Source organism: Mobula hypostoma, chromosome 8, assembly GCF_963921235.1.
Source record: "Mobula hypostoma chromosome 8, sMobHyp1.1, whole genome shotgun sequence".
Taxonomy (NCBI): Eukaryota; Metazoa; Chordata; class Chondrichthyes; order Myliobatiformes; family Myliobatidae; genus Mobula; species Mobula hypostoma.
Window position 1 is genome coordinate 150,033,478 of NC_086104.1, and position 20,970 is coordinate 150,054,447.

The window sequence follows — 20,970 nt, forward strand, 5'->3', positions numbered from 1 at the left end:
GGAGATCAGCAGTTTCTGAGATACTAAAACCACTCTGTTTGGCACCAGTGATCTTTTCACAGTCAAAGTCACTTAGATCACATTTCTTCCCCATTCTGTTGGTTGGTGCAAACAGCAACTGAACTTCTTGACCGTGTCCGCATGCGTTTATGCAAGTGCTGCTGCCACATGATTGGCTGATTAGATATTTGAATTAACCAGCAGGTGTGCAGATGTATCTAATAAAGTGGTCACTGAGTGTATATCTGCAAACTTTTAATGAAACAAAATTATTGCCGCCTGACACTGTTTCAAGAACACTTGATTTTCCAGTCGTACCTTTGGTGAAAATACTGTTGGGTCAGCTCAAAAGACAGACATCCAAAATGGCTCAACATAATTTATTTATGTTAAAATGTACAGAGGTCTTTGAAAGTACTTGCTAGAAAGAAAAATGATATTACATACAAGGGAGATGAAGAGGGAGTGTGGCCAGTGCTTGGCGTCTGAATACACAAGCCATGTTGTTCCCTCCTCTTAGCTTACAGTCACCATGTACAATTACAAAGGCTACAAAAATGAAAGCAATATAAACAGACATGAATATTCAGCTTTTTACATGCGGCTTGGAGGCTGGAGGAGGTCTATTCACACACACTATAAGTCTGGAGAATTTATTTTCTTAAAATAGCTTCAATATTCTACAACAAAGATAGAAAAACTCTAGAGATGGAATGAAATGTGAGTTGTTTAAAAGGCATCTGAGAATCACTACCAGTGAGCTTCAGTTAAGATTACCCAAGTTTAGCTGCTAAAAATACCTCTTAACAGAATTGAAAAATGACAAGTACCAATATTATGTAGGATAAATTCATTTTTAATATAGAAAAACATTTTCTATAATAATCCTAAAGTCAAAATGAGCCAGTTTAGCTTTCAAAAAAGGAAGCTGCCTGATCCAACAAAACCAAGAGCACCAGAAACAATGAAAAGGGGGAAAAAGAAAAACTCTTCTTTGTCTATCTTTAATATATCTGGTGCTCTGGGCTAAAACTGGTTTGTTTTTTTTTCTCTTTTCTTTTTTAAAAACATCTTCCCTTCTCCCTCCCACCCCACCCCAAATCAACAGTATTCCAACAAACACACTTGAAGGCCAGCCCAGAAGTGTGGAGTGGTTTTGATGGACATTAATTCCGACAATGGGACACACTATGAATAAAAGTAAGCCATCAAGTGACATTAGGTCACAGGACATACATGTGGCTTGTGCCAAATATGCATGTTTTCAAAACTCCTGCCCACCAACTGCGGAAACATTTTACGTCACATTCTCTTTACGTTAACGCATGAAGTTACTCTGACGGTGGGCAGAGAGAATGGTGTGATTGGTGACGGACTGCGTGCTGTGGGCCTGCAAAGTGCACTGGTGACATCCGTCTCTGAGCTGGCGTGGACGGCCAGCCTCAATCCAACACCTCCTATTCCTCCCCTCCCCCTCCAGTATCGTACCACTCGATCTGACACGGGTTACCTGGTGGTAGGCATCAGAACAGAGAGCCCGTTGCTTGTGATAACCTGACTGCACATCTCTCTGACAGTTCAGTACCATTCACTACGGCTCACCTCTTCTCCCTTCTCACGCTCAACGTGTCCTCCGCTAGATGACGATTTTCCTTTTCGATACCCACAGCTCTGGGATTTGGGGTGGCAGGGCTTATCTTCGTTCTGTACCTTCCCTCACTCTGTCATGTTGATGCATATACTCTTACAACCCATTCTCTGCTTCCACTGGGAAGAAACCCAAGGATTCCTGAACAGCGTCAAGTGGTAGCAAGCAAGAGACAAGATGCTCCTCTCCTTAGTTAAGTGACTCCTGAGCTAATCTTGCCACTTAGTGAGCTAATTGAAACTTGATTTGGAAGCAATTAAAATACATGTGATTATAAGGGGAGTGGGGCAAGTGAGGGGGAGGGTGAAAATATTAACTTAGCTTGCAAACATAGCAGTCTTTTGCATTTGATAAATACTCTTACAAGGGAACCAAATATACACAGTCTGACAAATCTGAATAGGCTTCTCATGATTGAGAAATTTATGTAAGAAAAATAAATTGGAAATTAAATGTTTTAAGCCTCAAATGTTTCAGGACCCTGGGCTGTCCTTCGAAAGTGCCAGAACAAATACTGTCAATTCTCATAAAAAAATAAAGGCGTACGAGTGAAATGGCTTGCAGTGACACAAGAAGCAATGTTTAAAACATAGTTATAACATACGTGAAAATGCTCTTGGGCCTGTTGCATGCTGCGCTAGAGTCAAACTCAATACCAACGGGGGAAAAGGGTGCCCTCAGCATTAAGGTCCGAAGTCCACAAGCGCACAAGCGATCCGGTTTCACCTACTGGCACGGGGTACAGTGAGATCAATAAATTACAGCCACACCTGCAACAATATCACCAAGGCAGAGTATGAGATAAGTGCCTCCTGCCCTGTGCCAAGTCAATGAATGGGGACCATGGATAGTCCTCACTCTGGGCTCACATATCTATGGACTCTATAAAAATGTGGACTGCACACACAAACTGAAAGATTAAAAAAATTAAAAATATAAAAAGCAGATAGTCTTTCATTTCTACAATTCATTAAGTAAGGCTTCTTTTAATTAAAAGATTTCTTGTGCATGGTTCCTTAAACCATTTTTTTCTTTTATTGAATTCTGTTGCAGAATTTCTTTTCTCTTCCTTTTTTTTTTCTCTCTTGGGATTGGGAAATTAAGGCCAAGGTGCTCCGAACATGGCCCTAAGCAGTTCATGAAATTCCTATGTCTACAGCAACCGTTCTATTCGAAATTTCCATTATTTCGGCTGTCGTCAGTATAAACAGTGGCTCCTATGGCGCCTGCAGAATCTCCCCTCATCTTCTCATGTACGGGCTGTTCAGTGATTGCTTGGACATACCGGTGTTCATGTAACTGTGGTGAGAGGGGCCTGTGTACATTACGTTGCCATGGGAATTGGACTGCATGTGCTGCTGGCCATATGGCTGGCTCCCCATCATGCCCATTTGCATCTGCATAGGGTACTGGGCCGTCTGGTTCATGTAGGCCGCGTTGCCGTGGTAACTGCTGTTCATCATCGGCTGGCTCATGCGGTAGCTCCCCATGGGGTTCAGCGGGTTCATGTTCATGGAGTTGACGTTGTAGGCAGGGGCGGGCATCAGGTTGACACCCATGTTCATGCCCCGCTGCACCGTGATAGCGCGCTGGGCCAGCGCCGGTGTGTTGCGGCCGTAGATCTGTTGCTGGTGTGCGGCCGTGGCAGCTGGCAGGGGCGCCGACTTGGAGCGGTTGGAGAGGTGGCCCTTGGCGGGCATCTGGCCCTGCAGCCGCTGCGCGTGGGGGATGCCCAGGTTGGACGCCGGCATGTTGCACTGGAGGAGGGGCGAGGTCAGGTTCATGGACGGGGGCGTGGTCAGGTTGGGAGGCGGGGTCATGGTGGCCTGCGCCTGGGGCGCCGCGGCCAGGGCGTGGGGTGCGGGGGCGAGCTGGGCCAGACCCGGGTTCGACAGCGACACGCTGGTGGCATAGGAGGTGACGGCGGCCGAGTGGCTGTAAGGCATCGCATGATGGTCCATGATGGTGTTGGTGAGCTGCTGGAGCCGGGCCAGGCTGAAGTTGGCCGAAGGCTGCGGGTAGCCGCCCGTGCCGAAGTCCCCCTGGCCCATCCTGTCATACAGGCTCATGGTGGTGGTGTTGGAGGACTCGGGGATCTCCATCAGGGCCATGGGGGGCGTGGTGAAGCTGTTGCTCATGCTGCACTGGGACAGCGGCTGCTGCTGCTGCTGGGGCTGGCCTTGGGCTTGGGGCTGGGGCTGGGGCTGGGGTTGCGGCTGGGGCTGGGGCTGGGGCTGGGGCGGCGGGGGCTGCGGCTGCTGCTGGTTGTTGCTGGGGGGCCTCTCGATGGCGCAGCTCTGGGGCGACTTCAGGTTGCAGTTGGCCGGAGGGGCCACGGTGCTCTGTTGCATCATGCTGCAGCTGCTGTTCATGCTGGTCATCTGCTGGGTCACCACACAGCTGTTTTGTGTCAGACTGCCCGAGGAGGAGAGGCCGCTGTACGAGCAGCTAGTCTGGGAGGTGTTGTTCCCGCATATGCTGCCCCCCATGGTAGAGTCGTAGCTGCTGGGGTTTTCATAGTTTTCTGTGGTGCTCTCAATGCTGCCCAGGTCGCTGAAACCACTGTCGACCACCTGCTGCGAGTGGTCGGACACGGAAGGCACATCCATCATAGGGCTCGTCTCCATGTTCTGCATCGAGGGAGCCGAGAGGGAGCCCTGCTCGGGGCTTATCTGCGTGTAGCTGCTCTCCAGGGCCGGCATGCTCGGGCTGTTGACTGAGCGGACTGACTGGCTGGGGTGGGACTGCACTGAAGAGATGGGGCTGTTGTGCCCCGACTGTTGGCAGTCCTCCACCATGGTGATCTGCGGGCTTTCCTCAGCTTGGTTGTAACTCTGCAGGTTCTGGCAGGCTTCCAAAGTCTCGGCACAGTCCTGGTAGGCACCGTCCTGCTCGCTGTTTGTTTCCTGTGTCAAGGACTGCACAGCCTGCACTGTTTCTAGATCAAGTTCACTATGCGATATGTCCTCCTCTTCCTCCTCCTCCTCCTCTTCGTCCTCCTCCTCTTCTTCCTCCTCTTCCTTGAACTCTGGGATTAATGTCTCCTTATTGTCTGGATCATCAACACGATCTTCATCTGAAGGTGGCACAATCTCAGAGTCCAGCGACGTGTCATTTACTTGTTCCTCTTCAGAGTCCGCATCTATCACATTTTCACACTCGATATTTTTATCTGGTGAGGTTGTCTCTAAAAAACGTTCTTGGATTGGAGATTCCTCTTTCATGTTCTCTTTTGCACTTTCCTCTACTTTCTTGTCTTCAGGGTCCAAATGCCCTTCATCTTCATCGTCAGCATCATGGTCATCGTTCTGGTTGAGCTCTTCCTCCTCTTCCTCTTCCTGCTCGTGCTCTTCGTCAGTGTGCGCCTCTTGCTCCACAGATTCGGGTTTCTCGTCGTTCTCGTGGTCAGCCTCCTGTTCCTCGACTTTGGGTGCTGGACTGTGAGAATCGTGGGGCGTCCTCTGCACGTCGCACGACACCTCTTCCTCCAGCTCCTCCTCATCCTCTTCTTCCTCCTCATCCTCCTTTTTGTATGCCAGAGGCAGATCTGCTACTTTCGGCTCCACGACCGAATTTCCCCGCTCCTCACCGCGGTTTGGACGGCCTTGCTTCAGAACACCACTGCCTGATGGGGTGCAAGCGTTCTCGAGTGCAGTATTGGATCGGGCAACCTTGAATCCCGGCTTACGGCCTGGCTTTTTCTTCCATTTGATTGTCCCCCGCTTCACACCTTTTGGCCATCCTCTCTTGCGCTTCAACACCACGGGTGGGGATTTGGGTAGGGAAGGCTCCTTGACTTTCCCTTCCCTTACAGAGACCAAGGATTCAAGTGCATTCTCTCCTGAAAAATGAAGGAAACAGGAATCAGAATTCAGATTTAGCCAGGCTGAAATGCAAGTGAAGCGGTAAATGATCTAAAACTGAGATAATCTTAATGGAATATTAATAACATTCCACTGTACTTCAACAGTTATACAGCCTAGTCTCTCAAACAATCAATAACATCAATCATTTCCCCTGTGTATTGACAAAATGAGATTGCCCTTGCTAACACAGAAAATGCTGGAAAAATTCAGGAAATCAAGCAACATCTGGGCCATGCCATTTTTCACACAGCTACCATCAGACAGAAGGTACAGAAGTCTGAAATGCAATGTAACCATGTTCAAGGACAGCTATTTACCCCTTCGACCATAAGATACTTGAACCAACCAGCACAACGTTAATCACCTCAGCATACAGCAAACTGTGACTACCTTGATAGCTTGCACTACAAAGGACTTTGTTTTATTTTTGTTCTAAACGTGTTCTTTCTGGGAAAAAGTGTGTACAGTTTATGCTTATGTTTTACGTTTTGAAAATGTTGCTTATCTGATGCTATGTCTGTAATGTTGCTGCAAGATTTTCATTGCTCCTGTGCCCACATGTACTTGTGTATCTGACAATAACCCTTGACTTTGACTTTAAGCATGTGTGTAAAGAGAAGCAAAGTCAGGAACTCAGTGGAGGCTTGCACTAAAATGCCGAATTTATCGTTTGCAGTAAGGCAGGATGAAGGGAAAATAGGAAGGCAAGTAGTGCCTTAGAGGGCTCAAGCATCAGTGGCCACTTTATTAGGTACACCTGCTCGTTTATGCAAATATCTAATCAGCCAATCACGTGGCAGCAACTCAACGCATAAAAGCATGCAGACATGGTCAAGAGGTTCTGCTGTTGTTCAGACCAAACATCAGAATGAGGAAGAAATGTGATCTAAGTGACTTCGACCGTACAATGACAGGGTGGTTTGAGTATCTCAGAATCAGATGGTCTCCTGGGATATTCACACACAAGCGTCTCTAGACTTTACAGAGGATGCTGCAAAAAAACAAAAACCATCCAGTGTGTGGCAGTTCTGTGAGCGAAAATGCCTTGTCTATGAGAGGGGTCAGGAGAGAATAGCCAATTTGGTTCAAGCTGACAAGAAGGTGACAGTAACTCATGATGAGAGGAATTGATCGTGTGGATCAATAGGCTTTTTCCCAGGGCTGAAATGGCTAGCACGAGAGGGCATGGTTTTAAGGTGCTTTGAAGTAGCTACAGAGGAGATGTCAGGGGTAAGTTTTTTTACGCAGAGAATGGTGAGGGCGTGGAATGGGCTGCCGGCGACGGTGATGGAGGCAGATACGACAGGGTCTTTTAACAGACTCCTGGACAGCTACGTGGAGCTTAGAAAAATAGAGGGTGATGGGTAACCCTAGGTAATTTCTAAGCTAAGGACATGTTCGGCACAGTTTTGTGGGCCGAAGAGCCCGTAGGTTTTCTGTGTTTCTAACTCCATTAACTATGCCTTACAACGTACAGAGAAGTGGATGGGCTACAACAGCAGTATCCAGAAGTAGAGAAGTGTACCTAATAAAGTGGGCACTGAGTGTAAATGGCTTGGACTCAAATATTAGTCAGCCCAGAAGAGTATTAAATTTCTTTCCTTGGAAGATATTTGTGAAACATACAGCTTTACATAAGCTGTAAAATGTACTTTTGCTCTTCCCCTCCCCACCAGTGCCCAGTGTAAGGCCCATAATCACTGGATTAAATTACAACTTCTCATTAAATTTTGACTTTTAGTTCAGTAGTTGGTCCATTATAACTACCTCACATATTCACTATCAGCTCACAAATCTGGAAAACCAAGTGGCATTTAAATGTCCCTTCCGGTTTGAAGTGCGTAAATATTATTCATAGGAATCTCATTGAGGGAAGATCTCATTGAAACCTATCGATTATTGAAAGGCCTAGGTAGAGTGGATGCAGAGGCGATGTTTCCTTCAGTGGGGGTGTCAAGGACCAAGCGCACGACATCAGAATAGAAGAATGTCCGTTTAGAACAGAAGTGAAGAGACAATTTTTTTTTCAGCCAGAGGTTTGTGAATCTGTGGAATTCATTGCCATGGCTGTGGAGGCCATGCTATTGGGTATATTTAAAGCAAAGGTTGATATGTTCTCGATTGGTAAGGGTGTCAAAGGTTACAGGGAAAATGAAAGAGAATGTGGTTGAGAAGGACAATAAATCAACCTTGATGCATGGCAGACTCGATAGGCTTAATTTTGTTCCTATGCCTTATGGTCTTATGGAAATAAAGCCATGAAGATCCAGAGATTATGTAAATAACTTCAGACTTTACAGATGGTGTTAACATCAAACTACCATAAGCAATTATTAAACTACCTTAGGTTAACATTAACCTAAGACTAGCTAATAAGAACTTCAACAAAAGATGATGGTCTTGCTCTTAGTAAGAGCAGGAATACGATTTTAAACAAGGTGGGACAGCAGAAACCTGATTGGTTGAGGACTGAGACTAACCAATCAGGAGGGTCAGACGATGGGAGTTGAGTATATATGTCACTGCAATTAGACATGCCTCACCATCATCTCTGATTAAGATAGCAGAGTCTGTCATTGAAATGCCAGTTAAAATCAACAACTGGGCCCGGTTGGAAGCCCAGGAAGAGTTTATGCGTTATATATGTTGGGAAAGCACTAGATCCTTTTTTATTAAACTACCATGTCCGAAGAAAGGTTACCACAAATCTCCTGTAGCCCATATGGTGTGCCTTGTACTGCAGCACAATTCTAGTCTGCATGACCTTGGCCTTCTTTAAATGATGTTTAGTGTGATGGTTCTTAACCTGTCTTGATTCAATGCTACCAAGTCACAGTGAAGTGAAAGGGGCCAATACTCAGTCTCCTGCTTACTTCAGTTTAAGTAATTGTAAATAAGTGAAGAACGCTCAGCACCTATGCTCTTGTTATGATACATCATATAGACTTAGATTCCCAATGATCTTTACCTAACACAACCTCTATAAATATCCTCTGATCACACTGGTGATGGTTTATTTCCAACGCCCACATACAGAGTGCTACCTTGTATACGCTACACATTCAGGTGATCAATGATGTGCATAATATAGGTGCATTACAACCAATCCTGGGTAGTATTTTCAATGTACATTGATGATATTTTGTGTACTGAGAAACTTTCCTGCTGCTTCTTGCCTGCTGAATTTCAGAAGCACGACAACGTTTCTGGCATGATGACAAGTGTGGGAACAGAGTTCCTGAGCAATCTTGTGATTTAAGCTAATGAGAACACCACTCAAGTCTGACCTTCTTACCAACCTTTTAGATACCAACATGTTTGATTAACCAGTACCTTTTTTTTTGCACAGAGATCAAACAATTTCCTCTTTCCAGGTCCCACCTTGATCTATAATCCTTGATTTCTTTCTTGTCCAAAAAATCCATCCATCCCAATAATTGATTAAATTAATCCAGACTATTAATTCCATCTTGCTCCTAATATCTTTTTACATCCATTATCACAAAATTTCTCTTTTACGGCATTTGTACTGACTGAGCTATCTTTTCCTTTCCAAGGAATATGCTTAGTTCACCTCAAATTTGGTCATCCTCAAATGTCTTCCATTCCTGTGTTAATAGTTTATCTTGCAGTCAGCTTTTCCAATCTACTAGTTTTGAATCTTTCTTGAGATCAATTCTTCCTCATTTCAGAATCTTCATTTTTGATATTTTTGATATCTTTCCACAATAATTTAAAAGGTAATTCAAATGTTGTCAGTGAAATGATAATGCAGTGGTCAAATACCTTGAACTTCACTGGCATCATCTTCTTCTTCTGCAGTCTTTCTCTTGGAGGAAGTGCGTTTTCGGATTCCATCACCCGGTTCCAAGCTCCTGAAGATACGACCACCCCGATGCTCCTTGTCGTTCCTCTCATCCTCTTCCAACTCGAAGGTTGGTTCCAGGTGTGGCATTGGCGGCTCTGTGTCGGAATCATCAAATGGTTCATCCAGCACCTCGGTCGTCTCAGAGATGGTCTCTGTAACGACACTGCTGTTGTGCTGTTTGCGCTTCCGCCCACGTTTCTTCCGGTGAATTACCACTCGCTAGAGAGAGAGAAACAGATTGTTCAATGGGTGACATCAATTAAGTTATGATTTAAAAACATCACTACCTACTGGAACATGTGTGATTGCAAGGTAAATTATGTCTGAATTTTTAAACCAAATCTTAGTTGGAAAATACTGGAAACACCCAGCAGGTCAGGAAGCATCTTTGAGAAGACAACAGGAGTTACCGTTGATGACCACTCAGCAGAACATTCTGGAAAACGTGAAGTGTTAATACCATCTCTAACACATTTGATTTTGGTGTTTCCTGCAAGTTCTTATTTCTACCACTTGCAATATTTTGTTTCCCGATTACACAAGAACTCAGAAACGTGAAAAACAATCAAACATGTTGCATCATGACTGTGTCGTACTTCAAGATTAAGGCCGAATTTCAACTTAGAGTCACCTTTCAGTGCCGTCCCCACATTGCTCTCGAATGAACTCAACAGATAAGCTTCTAAGGACCTTTGGGGTAGATAATTCCAAAGATCCTCCACCTTAAGGGTGAAGCAATTCTCATCTAATTCCTAAACAGTTCGCCTCTTAGTCAAAGGACCCGGCTGGTGGCGTAGTGGCTTTCCATCCGTGCTGGATTACGAGCTGGCGATCTCTTTGGAAAACTCACCCGGCAGAAGGCAATGGCAAACCACTGCTGTAACTTGCGTCTTAAATGGCTCCCCACTACGTCAGAGAGGCGTGGAGGGAAATCATCCACTAACCGGAGAAACTCCGGATGCAACATACCTTTCCTTTTCCTTAGTCAAAGACTGTAGCCCCTCATATTAGAACAACAAATTCCCTACATCCAACCTGTTAGCTCTGTAAGAACATTGCAATTTTGAAGAGATATCCCATGAACTCGAGATTTCTGTATTAAGTTTACTTAATCTCCCCTCACAGAGTAAAGCTACAATCGCTGGCACTAGGCTAGCGAGTCTTTGCTATATTCCTGCAATAGCAATTACTTCCTTTCTTAGGCAAGGAGACCAAGCTATACACTGTCCTCTAAGTACCTATCCAATTGTGATACAGCATTCTTAATCCTGTATGTTTTAATAATGAAAATAAATACACTATTTGCCCAATCAATAATCTGCTGCAACTCTACGTTGGCTTCTGCTGACTTATCTACAAGAATGCCTAAGGCCCCACTGAATATGCTACACAGTCCTGAGACTCTTAGAAAATACACTGTCTATTTTGTGCACAAAATGAAGGACTCTACATTTTACCATATTACATTCCATCTACACTGCTCTCACCTACCTACTCTCATGGTTCAATTCCCCCTGAATGCTATGTTTCTCTCCTACCTGCTCTCATAGTCCATATCCTCTTGAAGCCTACATTTCTCACCTAGACGCTTCACTTGGTCCATATCCCCTTGAAGCCTCCATACATTCTCCTCCAGACACTCAAACCCACCTACCTTCAGTATTACCAGAAACATTTAGTTCCCTCAGCCAAATTGTTAATACAGAAAGTGAATAGCTGTGGTCGGTTAACTGCAATATCTCACTAGTCACAGCCCACTAATCTGTGAAGGCTTTATTTACATTCTTTGCTTTCTGTCCAACAACTAATTCTCAATCACTGCAAATACATTATCCTCACTTCCTGCACATCGAACTGTCCTTCATTTATTATGTTAGTTACCTCTTTAAAAATTTCACAATAATAGTCACAGATAAGTCTCATAAATGTATGCTGATGTGTTTATTTTTTGTACCATTTTACACCAGTTTATGTTATTCTAAGTGCTACAGATGAACCTTTACCTACCTCTCCCAATTCTACACCTTACCATGGAACTTCTGGTTAAATGACTTCTAAAGCAGGGAAGGGAAAAACTTCCAAAAGTACAAACTCTGTAAATTCTCCCTTCTCTGCTATAATGGTGCCGAATAGTACAATACCCGACATAAACCAACTCACAACTTCAGGTGAAACACAGCAGTGCCCATGCTGTTTATAACCAGCAAAATCAAAATTATTTTACCAGCTTGTGACAGTGGAGTAAGGTGAACAAAGGATTAAATTTCTTTTCATCCAATAAACTCACTCAGCACCAAAATGTGGCAAACACTGCCACCTAGTGTCATTCAAAAATATGAAAAAACTTCTGATAATTCTTTTCATTTGGTAACAAAGATGATTCTCCATGACCTTACAAGCTAGGTAGCTGGTATTTCTTTGATATTTCACATTCTTACGTTCGCAGAGGTCCCAAATGACAACAAGGAGGAAGTGAAGAGGATGTTTCCTCTTATGGGGGTCACTATTCAAAACCAGAGAGTCACCTTATTACCTAGAACTATACAGCACAGGATGCCTGTGCCAAGCATGATGACAAATTAACTTCAGTCTCCACCTGCACGTGATCCATTCTCCATATATTCATATGCCTATCTAAAAACCTCTATAATTTCTGCTTCCATTGCTATCCCTCGCAGTGACCTCCAGACACCCACCACTCTGTGTACATAAAAATGGTCCCACATATCTCCTGTAAATTTTACTTGTCTTAAAGGTTCCCAACTTTCTTTATGCCATGAACCAATACCATTAAGCAAGGGGTCTGTGGGCCCCAGGTTGCAAACCCCTGCCTTAAAGATATTTCTCCCTGGGATAAAGATAAGATGAAATTTCTTTGCTCAAAGGGCTGGGAATCTTTGGAAAGCTCTTGTTGAAAGGCCAATGTATATAGAACCGTTCAATTTTTTTAAGGCAGACCAAGATTTATCTGTTTTTGTTTATTCATGGTTTATCGGTGATTCTATTATATTTCTTTACTGTAATTTTCCCTGTATACAGTGCCTATAAAAGTTTTCACCCTCCCTTCAAAGTTTTCATGTTTTATTGTTTTACATTTAATTTGACTTTTTTGACACTGATCAACAGAAAAAGACTCGTGTCAAAGTGAAAACATATCTTTAAAAAGTGATCCAAATTACTTACACAAAACACAAAATAATTGCTTATGTATTCGCTCCCCATTAATATGACACACCAAATCATCACTGGTGCAGCCAATTAGTTTTAGAAGTCACATAATTAGTTAAATGAAGATCTGTTTTTGGAGAACTGTGTGCAATCAAAGTGCTTCAATTGACTGTAGTAAAAATACACCTGTGCCTGGAAGGTCCAGCTGCTGGTGAGTCAGTAGCCTGGCAAAAACTACACCATGAAGACAAAAGACCACTCCAACTGAAAAGGTCATTGAAAAGCACAAGTCAGGAGATGGATACAAGAAAATTTCCAAGTCACTGAATATCTGTTGGAGTGCAGTTAAGTCAATCATCAAGAAATGGAAAGAATATGGCACAACCATAAATCTGCCTAGAGCAGGCCATCCTCAAAAACTGAGTGACTATGCAAGAAGGGAACTAGTGAGGGAGGCCACCAAGAGATCTCTGGAGAGTTACAAGCTTCAGTGATTGAGATGGGAGAGACTGCGCATACAACAACTGTTGCCCTGGTGCTTCACCAGTCACAGCTTTATGGGAGAATGGCAAAGAGAAAGCCACTGTTGGAAAAAACTCACATGAAATCTCAGCTAGAGGTGCCAGAAGGCATGTGGGAGACTTTGAAGTCAGCTGGAAGAAGGCTCTATGGTCTGATGAAACCAAAATGGAGTCTTTTAGCAATCAGACTAAATGCTATGTTTGGCTGCATCATGCTGTGGGGATGCTTCACTGCAACAGGCCCTGGAAGGCTTGTGAAGGTAGAGGGTAAAAAGAATGCAGCAAAATACAGGGAAATTCTGGAGGAAAACCTGATGCTGTCTGCAAGAGAACTGCAACTTGCGAAAAGATTTGCTTTCCAGCAAGACAATGACCCCCAAGCATAAAGCCAAACCTTCACAGGAATGGCTTAAGAAACAACAAAGTTAATGTCCCGGAGTGGCCAACTCAGAGTCCAGACCTCAATCCCGTTGAGAATTTGTGGCTGGACTTGAAAAGGGCTGTTCACTCACAATCCCCATGCAATCTGACAGAGCTTGAGCAGTTTTGTAAAGAAGAATGGGGAAAAATTGCAGTGTCCAGGTGTACAAAGCTGTTGCAGACCTATCCACACAGATTTAAGGCTGTAATTGCTGCCAAAACTACATCTACTAAGTACTAACATGAAGAGGGTGAAAACTTATGCAATCAATTATTTTCTGTTTTACATTTGTAATTAATTTAGACCACTTGATAAAAATGTGTTTTCGCTTTGACACGAGAGTCTTTTGCTGTTGATTAACGTCAAAAAAATCTAAATTAAATCCACTGTAATTCAGTGTTGTAAAACAATAAACATGAAAATTTCCAAGGGGTTGATTAGTTTTTATAAACCTTGTATGCCTGCAAGAGAATGAATCTGAATCTTGGGTATGGTAACAAATAATAAAATTTACTTTGAACTTTGAAATCCACAGAGGGTGGTGAGTTATCTGCCAGAAAAACTGGCTGAGATAGCTACAATAATATCATTCCAAAAGCACTGGGATGAGTACATGGAGGGGCAGGGCTTAGAAAGATATGGGTTGAACACAGGAAATTGGGATTAGCTGGGTGGGCACTCAGTGAACAAAGGGGCTGTATCTCTGCTATAGAGCCATGCTCTATAACTCTTTAAGTTAGGTTCTTGACAAGCAGAGGGGTTAAAAGTTCACTGGAAAAGACAGTAATCTGTAATTTAGATTACAATCATGACCTCATTAGATGGTGAAGTAAATTCAAGAGATTGAGTTGCTTCTTCCTGCACCTGTTCCAATAAATTCAGAAATTTTGACTGGATGGTGTAGGGGATACCTTTTTAATTCTCCTTATCACAAAATGTTTGCAATTTGGAAGAGGGCCACTTGGCCCATTGAGCCTGTAATATTTCTATGCAAAAGCAGTCCAACAAGTTTTACTCCCCATCTCATCTGCACAGCTCTAAAAATTATTTCTGTTCAGATAATTATCCAGCTCTCTTTGGAATGTAATAATTCAATCTGCCTCCACTATTCACCCTGGTAATGTAGTCCAGAACCAAATGGCTCACTTATATATAAAAGACATTTTCTTTATTTTTGTCACAGAAAACTATTTGTGAATTAACCCATTAACCTGCTGTAATTCCATCAGGTATCAATAATGTACAATTCACTATCATGAAAGGCTAATACTAAAGATGTCAAAAGACCAGAAGAAGCTGCAGAAGATCGTGAACACGGCGCAGCACATCACACAAACCAATCTTCCGTCCTTGGACTCACTTTACACCGCACGCTGTTTGAGCAGTGCTGCCAGGATAATCAAGGACACGACCCACCCAGCCAACACACTTTTCGTCCCTCTTCCCTCCGGGAGAAGGCTCAGGAGCTTAAAGACTTGTACGGCCAGATTTGGGAACAGCTTCTTTCCAACTGTGATAAGACTGCTGAACGGATCCTGACCCAGATCTGGGCCATACCCTCCAAATATCCGGACCTACCTCGCGGTTTTTTTGCACTGCCTTACTTCCCATTTTTCTATTTTCTATTTATGATTTATAATTTAAATTTTTTATATTTACTAATTTTAACTATTTTTAATATTTTTAATATTTAATATTTGTAATCCAGGGAGTGTGAAGCACAGAATCAAATATCGCTGTGATGAATGTACGTTCTAGTACCAATTGTTTGGCGACAATAAAGTATAAAGTATAAATCGAGTGGCATATATGAGGTGGATGATGACAACCTTTTATCCAGGGTGGGGGTATCTGAAACTAGAGGGCATAAGAGGGGAAAGATTTATAGGGCACCTGAGGGACAACATTTTCCACACAGAGGATGGTGTAGAAAGAGTTGTCAAGAGGAAGTGGTAGAGGCAGGTATCATTACAATGTTTAGAATATATTTGTATAGAAAAGGCTCAGAGGGTATGGGCCAAATGAGACTATTTCAGCTATGCAACTTGGTTGGCATGGTCAAGTTGGCTGCCAAGGCTGGTATCCCTACGAACATCTCTGAAAGTGATATCTCTGAAATTGTAAATTTTTTTCTTGTATTTTCCTTGTAGTCTAACTTTCCTCGGCTTTCTTGCAGTTTTATATAATCACCTCCACACTGTACATGTAATTATTCAGTGAATTTTCTAGTAACTGCGGTATAGTTGCTTCTGCATTTTTCTAAAAGCTTCTCAGTTTTTCTGCAGTAAGGGTCACAACATTTGAACCTGACTATTTTATATGTTAATTGTTATCACTGGAATTTTCTGATCTCTAGTCTGAGCATGAGATGACCATGACTTTCTTTTCTTTGTTCTCTTGGTTCTTCCTTTTGTTCTCGTAACACTTAATGAAATGGCCAAAAGGAACAGGTTTTATGCCTCATTCTTGACTTCTGAGCCTCTGGATCACAAAAAAAACCACCAGGATTCAACATTGGGATTGGATGAAATAACTAAAGCTGTAAATTTAAGACAGGAGAAGTAATGGGTGATGCTGATGTCTGTGTTGTACTTCGGTAGAACCAACCAGGGTAGGTAGTACACAGTAACTGTTAGGACACTGAGGAGTGTTGTAGAACAAAGGAATCTGGGGATACAGGCCCCTTAGGCACTGAACGTGGTGTCACTGGTAGAGAGGATCATAAAGAAAGCTTTTGACACATTGGCCTGTATCAATCAAAGTACTGAATACAGGAGATGGGATGTTACGTTGAAGTTGTATAAGACATCGGTGAGGTTTGGGTATGCATTTTGGTCATCTGCCTACAGAAAAGACGTAAATACGGTTGAAAGAATACAGAGAAAATTTACAAGGATGTTGCCAGGGCTGGAGAACCTGAGTTATAAGGAAAGATTGAACAGCTTAGGACTCGGAACATAGATTAAGGGGAGATTTGATAAAGATTTTCAAAATTATGATGGGGTATAGGTAGAGTACATTCAAGCAGGCTTTTTCCACTGAGGTTGGGTGGGACTACAACTAGTGGTCATGAGTTAAGGGTGAAAGGTGAGAAATTTAAGGGGAACCTTCTTCACTCAGAGTGTGGTGAGTGTGTGGAACGAGTGGTCAGCACAAGTGGTGTATGTGATCTCGATTTCAACGTTTAAGAGAAGCTTAAATAGGTACATGGATGGTAGAGGTATGGAGAGCTATGGTCTGGCTGCAGGTCGATGGGACTAGGCAGTTTAAATGGTTCAGCAGGGACTAGATGGGCTGAAGAGCCTCCTCTTGTGCTGTGTTGTCTATGACTCCATGTAAGATATTTATGAAAGTGTTAAACCAAGTGTTTAACAGTATGGCTGTAAATATCAGCACTCATGAGACCATCTGGATTGGCATTTAACTAGTTTGGCATGATCTCTTTGCAAATTATTTGCTGTATTTAATGTGCAGAAACTGTAATCAGGTTTCACTTTTTGTGAAGACAAAGGCTTATTACTGGTGACGTATCTGACAATCCCTGACCTTTCTCACCAAGGAAAGGAATAACAGAAAACATAAGGAGATGCAAGGTTGTACCTCCATCCCTGTCCTACTGTAATTCTCCCATGAAACCACTTATTCATGTTTCTGGATGTCCAACTCCATGGTAGCAGCCCTGCCTTACAGGGGTTTGAAAACTATTTGCTGCCACTGTAGATTTGCCACTTCTTGTAAGGTTCTGCAACCATCTAATATTGCTGTGTACCTATAAAGATTAGCTTTATTTGTTTCAGGAACATTGAAACGTACAGTAAAATGCACTGTATGTGTCCACCACCACAGGCTGAGGATGTTATGGGGCAGGCAAGTGTCGTCTTGCTTCTGGCGCAAATATAGCATGCCCACAACTTACTAACCCTAACCTGTGTATCTTTGGAGTGTGGGAGGAAACCAGAGCACCTGCAGGAAAACCACATGGTCATGGGGAGAGCATACAAGCTCCTCACAGATTTCAGCCCCAATTGCTGGTGATGTGAAGCCTTATGTTAACTGCTACCCTGCTGTACTTCACAAGTTTTCCCCATTCTATCCTTTCAGTTAAGAGTCCTCCATTGTGACCATGAGGACAAACCTATAAATTGGAGGAGATTTTCCTAAATAGAATGACCAGATAAATAATTCTTTCCCGAACAACAAAACATAGAGCCTTGTTCAAAATGGCCAGGCTACTAAGAAGCACAGCATTCGAACCAAATGAATAGTTGGCATTTTTGTTAATAGTCTGTGGACTTTGCTATGCAAGGAAGCAGTAGAGGTTATCCATTTAAATATATTTAAGATATAGTTAAACAGAACTTTGCATAGTAGGAGAATTAAGGGTATGGAGAAAAGGAAGGTAAATGGAGCTGAGACCATTACCGGATTAGTCATAATCTGACTGAACGATGCAACAGGCTCGACAGGTCAGATGGTCCACTGCTGCTTCTACTTCCTATGTTCAAGTCTATGCTTAGGACAGCAGAAAGGATACGAAGAATATTGCTCAGGTTTAAGGGGAGCTGGCCGAGTATCCTGCAGAATACTCACACACAGATTAGCCTTTTGAACTACTATTAAACTATAGGCCAGTCAGAACTGATTTTTTTTTTAAAGAAGGCAACACGAATAGTCGGAGGATGCCATTTGGCAAATTTTTGAAGACAGGTAAGTATAGCACTGGACCACTGTACCTGCAGGAGGAGATTTACTAATCATTTGTACAAGTTAAAACTAATTCCTTTGTTTTACTCTTTCACACAATCATTAATTCCCCTTTGCTTGAAGTATTTATCCAGTTTTCCCCTAAAAATGCAACTTTCTACCTTGAACACTGTAAACACTGTTAAGCATTCTAGACTCCAGCAATCAACTGTGTAAGTAATGCTGTTAAACTTCACTCTCCAAGTGGCATTCATGACATGATGATCTCTAAAAAACATTACATTTATTCCATCTGTATAATGGTTACTACCTTACGCAGTTATCAAGAAAACAACCGAAGTTTCATGTGAATTCTTAGACACATTTTGTGCCATTGGACAAAAAAAAAGAGTACAAAGTAGAATCCTTTTACTCTGGAAAACAAAAAGCAACTTTTCACCACCTTACCTTCCTCTTTACGCCACGCAGTGCAGGTTTGGTGAGTACAGGTGGAGAACTTGGCCTCGCCTCATCACCTTCTTCATCCTCACCATCTTCCTCCTCCTCTTCACTGCTTTCAGTGAAATGCTTCCTTTTGTTTTCACCATTAGGCACAGGGCCTTCCGGGGAGACATCCTGCCGAGTTTTGCAGCTTGTGGCACATGATGCCATCTGCCTACCATTCTGGACTGGCGCATAACCATTGGGTTCCTTCTTGTCCCACAAATCGCCCGCGTTTTCATCCTGTTGCAAATAAATCATATTTAGGGAATGAATTCACTTTCATATCTGGGTTTTCCTCTTAACTCTTGAATCACTACCAGCCCCCATTAAAGAGTGTAAAACTAATAGAATGGGTGCCTTGATTGAGACACAAGTGCATATCAAGTGACTCACTTGTTCTGTTCCTTAGTAAGGCATGACCTGAATCTCTGCCGACAGCAAAATCTCGGTATAATTACATTAGTTGGAGGGAAGATAATACTTTCATCTTACCTTTTGAAAGCCAGTGAAATGGAGCCCAAGTAGAGGGAAAGTGTTAGATGGTCTGCTACAGAAAATTAGATCTTTACTTGTGATTACTTTGTTCAATATACCACAGAACTGAGTGATGAACCGTGACTTCATTCAATTTTCAGAACCCAACCCTTCTCTGCGTTGTGTCTGGGCAACAGCATCAGCTTATCTTTCATAAGGAGTAAAGCACTAGGGGTAGCTTTAGGATGCACCTGAGCAACCTTTTTAAGGATGGGGTGTTGTGTCCTGTACATTTCCTGGCCTGTGCTTTCACTTTAACCTGTGTTGCAGTTCCCTGGGACACCTGCAATGACCCTTCCGCTGTCAGTACCTGCTGGTAGATCATTCCCACTCCCTATCTCCCACCCTGCAGCCAGCACTACCACACCACACAACATCCTTTTTCCCTTTACCTTAACTTTAATTTAATAAATATCTTTTGTTTGCAATTCCTGTTGTGGGCCGACTCCTTGGTGTTACTTCCTGAGAACCCAGGCTGTAACAAAGATCAACTGGCTGGAGTGTTCACTGAGACCTTCAACCTCTCGCTTTGGCTGTCTGAGGAACCCACCTGCTTCAAGCAGGCTTCAATTATACTGGTGCTTAAGAAGAGCATGGTAACCTGCCTCAGTGACTATTGTCCAGTAGCACTTACATCCACGGTGATGAAATGATGAAACATATCAACTCCCGTCTGAACAACGACTTGCGTCTGCTACAACTGACCCAGAGCAGATGCCATTTCATTGGCTCTTCACTCAACTCTGGATAGCAAAGGTACACACATTACAATCTTCTTGATTAATTATAGCTTGGCATTCAATATTATCATCTGCTCAAAACTAATCAATAAGCTTCAAGACCGTGGCCTCAGTACCTCCTTGTGCAATTAGATCCTCGATTTCCTTGCAGACCCCAGTCAGTTCGGAATGGCAACAACATTTCTTCACAACCTCCATCAGCACAGGTGTGCCTAGCCCCCATCTCGACTCACTTTACACTTACGGCTGTGTGGCGAGGCACAGCTCCAATGCCATATTTAAGTTTGCAGACACCTCTGCGGTAGGCCGAATCAAAGATGGTGAAGAATCAGCATATAAGAGAGAGACTGAAACTCTGGCTGAATGGTGCCACAAATCTTACTCAATTTCAGCAAGACATGGAACTGATTACTGACTTCAGGTGGAGAAAACTAGAGGTCTATGAGCTAGCCCTCACGGGGGATCAGAGGTGGAGAGGGTCAGCAACTTTAAATTCATTGGTGTCATCGTTTCAGAGGATCTGTCCTAGGCCCAGCACGCAAGTGCAATTATGAAGAAAGCACAGCAGCACCTCTCCTTCCTTAGGAGTTTGTGAAGATTCAGAATGACATCAAAACATTGATAAATTTCCACCGATGTGTGGTGCAGAGTATATTGACTGCTGCATCACAGCTCGGTATGGAAACAGCAATGTCCTTGAATGGAAAATCCTACAAAAAGTAGTGAATATGGCCCAGTCCATCACGGGTAAAGCCCTCCCCACCATTGAGCAGAACTACATGAAGCGTTGTCACAGGAAAGCACCATCCTTCATCAGGGACCCAGACCACCCAGGTCATGTTCTCTTCTCGCTGTTGCCATCAGGAGTCTCAGGGCTCACATCACCAGGTTTAGGTATAGTTATTACCCCTCAACCATCAGGGCCCTGAACCAGAAAGGATAACTTCATTTGCCCCATGACTGAACAGCTCCCACAACCAATGGACTAACTTTCAAGCACCCTTCATCTCATGTTCT

The 20,970-nt window shown here is 43.2% G+C and overlaps 1 protein-coding gene across 2 annotated transcripts in view; it reads right to left on the reverse strand.

Annotated features, from left to right (window-relative positions):
* Positions 1-256: 256 nt before the first annotated feature.
* Positions 257-20,970, reverse strand: part of LOC134351044 (histone acetyltransferase KAT6A-like) — a 198,011-nt gene continuing 177,297 nt past the window's right edge. The window contains exons 15-17 of one of the 2 annotated variants that reach the window (XM_063057046.1): positions 18,644-18,919; positions 9,301-9,601; positions 257-5,489 (exon numbers count right to left, since the gene is read on the reverse strand). In XM_063057046.1, coding sequence (XP_062913116.1) covers positions 2,890-5,489; positions 9,301-9,601; positions 18,644-18,919 — 3,177 coding nt within the window. In that variant the 3' untranslated portion in view covers positions 257-2,889. The remainder of the gene's footprint in view (positions 5,490-9,300; positions 9,602-18,643; positions 18,920-20,970) is intronic. The other variant, XM_063057047.1, reaches the window with a different exon arrangement.